Source organism: Solenopsis invicta, chromosome 13, assembly GCF_016802725.1.
Source record: "Solenopsis invicta isolate M01_SB chromosome 13, UNIL_Sinv_3.0, whole genome shotgun sequence".
Classification (NCBI taxonomy): Eukaryota; Metazoa; Arthropoda; class Insecta; order Hymenoptera; family Formicidae; genus Solenopsis; species Solenopsis invicta.
The window spans coordinates 7,412,251-7,421,871 of record NC_052676.1 but is presented as its reverse complement, the minus strand read 5'-3'; the positions used below and the strand labels follow the sequence as shown (position 1 = coordinate 7,421,871).

Here is a 9,621-nt window from a genome sequence, read left to right as displayed (position 1 = left end):
GTCGACAATATGGTTACCCCTATTATCTCCGTTATTAGATAACGTATTCTAACAATTGCTTATAGAGTTATTCATTTAGTAGCCCGCCGTTTTTTAGTGATGTTAATATGACAATACATAATAAGTGACAATTGTTATAAGGCATTTTTACTTTTGAGCACTTCTAAACTTTTTCAAGGTTCCTTTAACTTTTAAATACTCATACTTTCTCATTATTCTTAAACTTGAGTGTATTATCACACGAATGTACATACACTTAAATGTTTTTTTTATTATTTACGTTTTTATTTAGCTATACACATTTTGAGTTATACAAAGTTATAACAATAACATGGAATTTCATTAATATGGCCTTTTAAGCAAAATTTTTATATTGAAATATTTTTTTGATAAATTGATCGTTATTCTAGAGAGCGGTGTTTAGAAACATTAAAAACATTATTTTATGCTTGTTGTTTAATGTTAAACAGGGATAAAATAATCATTCTTTTGGAACATTCTGTATCTAAATATGAGAGATGTAAAGAAAGTTTTTATATAAAAGTCTTTAAGTTTAAAAAAAAATTTTGTAAATATTTGTGTGTGTATAAAAACACACACACACACACACACACACACACACACACACACATATATATATATATATATATATAATATTAATGCTAATGTAAACGTTAAATAAATTGCTTATGTATAATATATAAAGTGTAAACATAATATTAAAATATTGTAAAGAAAATGTTTTATAAAAAATATATTTTAATAAATTTATCAATATTAAGCATTACCTATATAATCTTATCTCAATAATTTAGAATCTCTTAATAAGTTAATCTTATTGTGTATACAGCGTTTCTAGAAACATTCTTCATACGTAATATATAATCCAAGTGCATTAACGTATAAACACATAAGCGACAGATTGTTTATTCAACTGTAAATAATTAATATACATATATTGAATAAAATATTAATAATAAAATACGTTTCTACATAAATATAAATATAAATTAGAAAATTTTTTTACCATATCAGTTTTTAATATTATTTGGAATTTTGCAACAATCAAGCTTTTCGTAAGATAAGCAGAAATGAGCGTCCCGACAAATAAGTGAGCTTCACGATAGTATCTGTGATGTTCGGATGAAACTCGTTGGATTGTAGCTCTACAAAGTCGAAGTTGAACTCTGTCAAACTCTTTTGCTTTTTTCGGGCTTGGGATCGGTAGAAGCATGCATTCATGTGCTCTCCCGACATAGTTGTAATCGTAACTAAAGAAATAAATTATAGGAACGGGAAAAAATAAAGTTAAATAATTAAAAAATTATAATAAATATTCTTCGATTTTTCTATCTTCTCCTATCAGCGATCTGCTCATCTTCCAACCCTTCGAGCGGACCAAATCCAAACAATTTTTTTTTTTTGTTGCACCATGAGGTTCAATTTATAAAATGTTCATGTGAGATTGTGTTATTTGAGTTTTGATAAAATAATGATTTATTAAAAATAACGATTTTGCGACTATCAAAGCGCGTAAAATATTATAAGCATATAAAACATACATTTATTATAAATTTTTACAAAAATTAATATTAAATGATTACAAAAGACTTGGTTCTTTCAGAAATAAGAAGGTCAAAAAAAAAAAAATAAAAACGATAGATGGTTGCAAAAGTAAAGTTGGGAATTTTCCAAACAATTCTATCACAAATAATTTTTCACCGTTACTAGTTTTGTTACTTTCCGAAACTTGTATATTATGTTCAGACTCTAATTTTAGATTCTCTAACCGTAAGAAGTACAATCCCAAAAATGGTCAAAATCTTTCCACTGATTCAATATCCATAATACTCAAAAAGTCCAGAAATGATAAAATATTTCGAAAATAATACCCTCTAGCAAAAAATGTGTCAGAATCAAAGTTATAAGATTTAAGAAAAAATCCTAACTGTGATAATGATTTGACTTTGAATGGAGTCTGCAAAACAATCCAAACGTCAGTAAAATTTCTTAAAATAAATGTCCTTGATATTTTATTGCATATTTTTACAGCTTGTTTTCCTCATAGTAACGTATTTTTTCGTTATGTAAATCTCAAGAGTTATAAAACTTAAAAGTTATAGTACCGCCAACATTAGCATTGTGTCGGATTTACATATATAATAATAGATTATAATTAAGCAAATCATCCCAGATTTTTCTATTAACATGACTTTATTCTATCACCGCATGCAGAATTTATTACTAAATATTTGTTTATTTTATAATAAACGAAATTTAAAGACTCATTTCAATAAATCTTGCCAACATCCGATTTAAAAAGAAATTTTTTTTTAACGACTGCACGCATGGTTTAATAATAAATTTTCTACCAAATGGATTTCATCCCAAGAGTAATAAGCTTATGATAGTACTAACTACACGCGTTTATTAATGTAATAGAAACCTCTGTCCCTCATATTAAGAACTTATATCATAATAGGCGACCTTACCCTAGTTCTGCTTCCGAAACGTACGGCATGAGACACTATTGACTATTGAGACTTTCTGTGGCAAAATTTTTGAGGCTTAAGTCTAAATTATGAAGAACGTGATCGTTAACTTATGTCAAAACTGGTTTTTACACAACTGTTTAAAATATTTTAAATTTAGTACTAGGATTTCAGGATTTTTGTTCAGCAAGTTCCTATGAACGTTTATGTTGAATTTTATCGGTTTCAACACAAACCTTTAGATTTACTAAGTTTTGCAATTTTTACCGCAAACCTTACGTAGCAATATCAAACCTCAATACCCATACAGCACATCAGAGAGCTGCTGCGTACTGTATAAGTAGATTACAAATTTGTTTTGTTTCAATAACGCATTGGCTCTGCAAAAATGACTTGCCGTATTCAGTACGCTTTGCATTCAATTAGCATCAAAATATGCTTTTATAATATAAGCTGACAACTCGTGGTCGTCATTCGTCACAAGAGCCGTAAAGCTGAGACGCAACACACTTCCGTCTACGTTTTTTCGACTCGCGAGCAGTCGTAATTCCATTGACGCGACGTTACGTGTATGTATTTATCAATTCAATTATCGAAATAACAAGAGTGATTAACTTTTGGCTGGGACTTACGTGATCAAACTAACTTAATTAACAGCAGCATCCATCATAAAAACATAAATCACAAATTTTTCCAGAATTTTGTAACAAATTTGCAACTGCATGCGCAGTCAATTTTTCAGTTTGACGTGATTTAATAAGATATAAAACATCTTTTAATCTGTCAGTCTTCTCGTGAACGGTAAATTTTCGAAATTCTCATACCAAGAGTGAATTGCGAATCATAAATTACAATTTATACATATGAATTTTCTATATTGTTGTTAACTATAGAAGTTAATATTGCTATCAACTCTTGTTTAATATTAACACTTTAAAACAAAATTTTTTATTGTGACATTATAGATTTAAGATGGTACTGGCGGAATTAATCGGAGCATCCATCATTATCCTGAGTATTGTTTACATTTATTATAAATATGTGATATATAATTTTTGGCACAAGAAAGGGGTTTTTTATATCAAACCCATTGTACCAATTGGAAATATATTACCTCTTGTAACTGGAAAAACGCAAGTAGGCAAGTACAATTTTCCAAACATTTAATTTATGTAATTAATTGAAATTGAAATTAGAAAATTGATATCTGATGCTAATAACAAATAAAAATATATATCTAACAAACTCAAAATTTAGCAGTAAGTAAATTAAGCTTTTATATGCACTTAATTCCCAAGTGTATTGACTAGATTTTATATTTAATTAAATTATAATTGCTAATTTAGGATGTAATTTATAATAACTTATTATTTATTTTTATATTTGTTACAAATTTATTTTTATTTTTATGTACTTGATGATTTAATATTTACAGTATTTTTACATAAAACAAAAGTTACAAACTTCAATTAAAAAAAATGTTTTCTTAACAGGCGTATTCTTCCAAGATGCCTACCAAAAATATAAGGAACATCGCTGTTTCGGAATGTATGCATTTTTTAAACCGAATTTGGTAATCACCGATCTCGACCTTATGCGAACGGTATTGACAAAGGAATTCAAGTCTTTTCATGATCGTGGACTGTATTCTAACGAAACTATTGATCCAGCGATCAACCGTTTGTTTCTTAATGGGCAAAATTGGCTACATTATCGCGCCAAGATGACACCAACATTTACTGCAGGAAAAATGAAGCAGATGTTTGTCATAGTTAAGCAATGTGGCGAAGAACTCGCAAAGCATCTGGAGAAGAATGCTCAAATGAGAGATACCGTCGAAATGAGAGATATATTAACAAGGTAAATAATTTTTCAAGAAATCATTATTAATCGTAGTTTTTTTTTATACAAAAATTAGAAACTTTTTTTACCTTCTAAGGACCAACACGTTTTTGAACAATTTTTATAGATTTAGACTTAGAACTTTATTAACTATCGATCTACGTACACAAGATGATGTCACTCGATGAACGATATATGTATCGGTTTCTATTTGAGAAGGATATAACATTTTTTTCTGTATCGTTCCGTTGCGTTTAATATTGTTATATATTTCTAAAATAACTATTAAACAACATTTGCAATCAAAAATTTTATAAATAACAGTTATAAAGCATTTTGAAAGTCACTTAAATCTTCAAAAGTTGATATATTGGGTCCCAATCTTTTAGAAGTTAATTAAAAGGTAAAAATAAATGTTTTAAAAATGGAAAGTGGAAATGGTTATTCTAGTAGATACTATTCCACATATGTAAAAATGAGTAAAACGTATTATTTTACATGTACATATTTATACAAAAATATATTTTAATTACTGTACGCGATGTCCAAAAGTCCCGGACTCCTTAAGTATCTCGAATAATAAGCACTTCTAAAAAAATATTTTATACAAAAGTTGCATGAAAGGGCTTTAAGGTGATACTAGAGTCATCTGTATAGGCCGATTGATAAATCTTTTTATTGAAAACACGGATAAAAAAATTCTCTTACAGAATGAAAATACAGACAAAATAAAGAGTAATGAATACGATTTGGTATACGTAAAAAACAAAAGAAAATTATGAAAATATAGTTTTGTTAGTTACCATTTGCTATGCATAGAAATTTGAAACTTTGTACGTATAAAATATGCATGCGGCACCTTGAAAACTATAACAAGGAACAATACTGGTCTTACTGTGTTATTAAGTGTTATATTTGTACTCTAATTTTTTATTGTATTTATACAATTATCCTGGGTTCAAAAATTTTATAGATTTTAGACTATTATTAGAAATATTATTTATACCTGTTTAATATTAAATAACAAGTATAAAAATAATAATGTTTTTAAATACTCTCACTTTTATGCGAATATTTTTAGTCTCTCACTACTTTTATTTCTAAACTTTCGAACGCACTTGTTGTTGCTTTGCCAATATTTTTGTTAAACCTAAGAATTTGTTCCTATGTATTTTCAATTTAGTTTAATATTAATATTTCCAAATGTAATTTGCATCAAATTTATTAATAATTATTTTTAACTTTTTCAATAGATATGCATCAGACTCTATCATGTCAGCAGCTTTCGGTGTCAACACTAACTGTATTCAGAAACCAAATGAATATCAAAGTACATCACAGGAAAAGACAACTTTTGATTCAAATTTTTTTAAGCGCATCTTGATTAGGTTTGCACCGCAAGTTACGGACTTCTTTTCTCTTCCGTTCAGCGTACAAGCTGTCACCAATTTTTATATGAATTTATTTCGAGACACCGTGGAATATAGAAAAGCTAATGGTATCGTCAGACCTGACTTGATGAGCTTGCTCATAGAACACGTGGAGAAGGATTTTGATCCTAAAGGTGACAAAAAACCACCGTATAATGTTAATATACATAATACTTATATTTTTAAATTAATAACTTTACCATCATAAAATTACATATATTATTTTGAAAAATATTATTTTATTTTATTAGAGTTATAAATCAAATAATAAAAACTTCTTTTCTTCTTTCTACATGAAATGATTAACATGACTGTTATTTTATTTATCCGTAGTAACCGTAAAAAAACTCACCACGGCAGAAGCTACTGCACAAGTAAGTTTTGCCTTATTCCTCGCTGGCTTCGAAACCTCCTCGACGACTGCAACATTTGCTTTATTCGAATTAGCTCAACACCAAGATATGCAAGAAAAAGTTTGCAAGGAAATCGATGAAATATTAGCTAAGCATGGTGATCTGACCTATGACGCTCTGAATGATATGACATATTTTCACAAAGTAATAAATGGCAAGTATATGTATATCGCAATGAATTCTTACAAATTCAGAGACACAATTTTTAATAAAGCAAAAGAAACTTATTATCTCGTTATTTATATGTATACTTTTGCTTATATTATACAAGAGATATATCTTTTTTTTACATAATTTACATAATGCCTATAGAAACCTTAAGGAAATATCCACCTCTTCCTTTCTTGCATCGAGTCTGCACCGAGGAAATAGACCTACCGACTACGAACATCCACGTGCCAAAGGGGACATTAATAACTGTGCCGCTACTTGGAGTGCATCGAGATCCGTCGATATATCCTGATCCGGATAAATTTGATCCTGAGCGCTTCAACGCAGACAAAGTTAAAGAAAGACATCCTTACGCTTTTATGCCATTCGGGGACGGCCCACGAAATTGCGTTGGTGAGAATTAATCTATTAATATATTAAATAGCAATGCGTGTTTAAGAAAAATCGTTCAAATATGTAAGTGCTTATAATAATGGCAACTTGCTTTATATTTGGTATCAACAATTTTGAATATATTGACAATGGAGCAAAACAGTATATATATAAAATGTACATAAATACCTACATTTTAAACTTTAGAAGTTGATAGATTAAAAATTCTTGTGAGTCGGAATTATTTGTTTATTTGTTTTAACATGGAATGGCCCATATATTGTAAAAAGTTTTACAGCAAAGAGGAATATCTAAGTTATCCCATGCTGTCTTTAATATAACTTTTATGTAACAACATTATGTAATCTCATAAATTAGAGCCATATAATGACTACAGCACAAATTTTGATGATAATTTCAAAGTTCACACATTGCTGTTTTCATTCAAAGTTGTTACATCGTGAAAAGGTCAATATACCAATAAATGCTTGTCACAATCAGTTGCTGCAACTCTGAGGGCAACACATGATATGATAGCAAGAAATGCAAACATGTTAAATTGTTAAGTGGCGATAACTGAATCCGACCCAGATGATTTTTATTCCCTGAAATCGTAAATTGAAAGACACGGCATAAAGAAATAGTGCAGTAATGCGCTAGTTGAAATAAATGAAGCCATGTATACTGCTCCAAAAGTAATCAAAAATATTCTTCACTGACAAAATTAGAAAACTTGATTATTACACAAAACTTTTTGCAAAGTTTGATACTAAATTAATAAATAATGTTGTATATTTGTCTTATTTTCCTTATGTATTATAATACATAAAAGAAATAAGTAAATTTATTTTAATTTTGATTTTCTCTAATACTAGCTGTTTAAATATACATTTTATAATTTCTTTATTGTATAATATTTACATTGTTGTTAGAATTATTTTAATGTTATTTTAATAATAATTCTTGAATCAATTACGCAAATGGTTTATGAAAACGATGTCCTGAGATATATTTAACTTAAAATTACATCTAATTAGAAAACAATTCAATTATTATTCTTTTCTTTCTTTTCTCCTTCACTTTAACAAAAATATTTTAAAAATATTTAATTGTTTTATCTTTGTATTATTGTTTTCATATATCAAAACAATTAATTTACATTTTTCAGATAATAAGTGAAAAATCTTTGCAAAATCATTTATGCTAATATTTAGCAAATATTATGTATTAGTACCATTATATCATTTCTAATTTTCAGGTTCGAGATTTGGCTACTTGCAAGCGAAAATTGCACTCGTGTCTCTTCTGTCGAAATACAAATTTAAACTTCATTCCCAAACCCCGGTTCCGATTGTTTTCAGTGAAAAATCTGCGATTCTTGTTGCAAAAAATGGTGTACACCTTATTATCGAGCCGCGATAAAATTATGTTCTTACTAAAAATATTTCTCTTGATTTATTCAAAGAATACAATAGACGTCAAGGTATATAGAAATCAAATAACAAGACAAATCTATTCATTAATGTATATTTGTTTTTGTTTCCAACATTTTTAATGTTTTTATCTTTCTTGTTAATACTATTCATTATGCTTTAGTATGATAATAATATATACTACAGCTCTATATTTTTTTTATCAAAAATTGTATTGTAATTCTATTATTTTTTTATTATAAAATTAGAAGTCAGTAAAAATATTTGATAACCAAAAATAGCATTTAAAGTATAAGTTGTATTTATTGGAATTCCTCTTATGATTCTTATAAGTTATAATATTGCTCTAAGAATAATCTTTATTCACCTCGTGTTATATCACGAGCTAGTCAAACCAAGTGAAATGATTACTGCAGATCGCTGCAATCACTAATTCTACCGACTGAGCAAAGAAATTTAAAAACTTGACCCACGGAAAAAAAATCATTTTAAGAGGATGCTAAAGTACCACGAATTACCGACATTTACAGTGCATTAAATATCTTTGGATTGGCTTTACAGAATCACAAAAACTTTTTTTAGAATTGAAATACGCGTAAAAAGAAAGGGTGCTCAGGTCAATTTTATAAGAAAATCGAACAAAAATTTAATAAATCATTAAAAATTCACTCGTATAGCCGTCACCTGAGGTTAACTTTACCTTAATACAGAAGTTGTGTAGCTCGTGCGTACAAAATGATAGTAGAGCACCCTTCAGAAAACATGCACGAATAACACTGACCTTGCAAAATTACGATTGAACGCCTAACAAAAAAGATACGCTAATGTGCTTTTACCACGCGCATATTTCGCTCAGCGAAGCTGAACTGTCATAAACAGAGCAATATGGAGCCCAACAGTAGTTGATAGGACTTTTCGCAGATGGCGAAATAATCAAAAAACAAAGACAGATCTATGCAATGGACAAAGAGCAATAGCCTGGTCTTGCTCGAAAAATAATCTACAGTGATCTGTAGGACCGACGTCGAGGAAGTTCTTCTGTTACTTTAGCATCCTCTTAATCAACGATAATTCATTGTCAGTCACATGTTGCTTTTGCAACAAGAACTAAAGACACCTTATTAGAACTTGAGTGGAAAGTTCTACCAGAATCAGCGTGTGACAAAATAGAATTTGTAGTAAAATACTGTAATGTAACTATAATACTACTGTAATATAACAAATAAAGGAAGATATTAATACAAAAAAATAAAAAAAGTATGTTTCAAAACAATCAGATCGTTTGGAAGATCCGATGAGTAAATCTAAAGATGTTTACGTAAATTTTAGAAAGAGGCTTTTAAAAATGTTTAAAATCATTTTTAAAAATATATATGAAAACGTTTAAAATAATAAGTCAAGTGTCCTTTTTTCATTAAAAAAAATGTTTATTTTAACGTTAAAAAAATTTTTTTTTAATATTATAAAA

At 28.4% G+C, this 9,621-nt stretch overlaps 1 protein-coding gene across 2 annotated transcripts; it reads left to right on the top strand.

The window, feature by feature from the left end:
* Nucleotides 1–2,904: 2,904 nt before the first annotated feature.
* On the top strand, nucleotides 2,905–8,442 carry LOC105197284 (probable cytochrome P450 6a20). Of its 2 annotated transcripts, XM_039456796.1 has the most exons (7): nucleotides 2,905–3,061; nucleotides 3,458–3,633; nucleotides 3,986–4,352; nucleotides 5,588–5,898; nucleotides 6,098–6,331; nucleotides 6,490–6,741; nucleotides 7,979–8,442. In XM_039456796.1, the coding sequence occupies exons 2-7, from the start codon at nucleotides 3,465–3,467 to the stop codon at nucleotides 8,140–8,142; spliced, it is 1,497 nt and encodes a 498-aa protein (XP_039312730.1). In that variant the 5' UTR covers nucleotides 2,905–3,061; nucleotides 3,458–3,464; the 3' UTR covers nucleotides 8,143–8,442. The 2 variants fall into 2 exon arrangements, with proteins under 2 accessions (XP_039312730.1, XP_039312731.1); XM_039456797.1 differs by lacking the exon at nucleotides 3,458–3,633 and having other exon boundaries at nucleotides 2,953–3,061.
* Nucleotides 8,443–9,621: the final 1,179 nt, after the last annotated feature.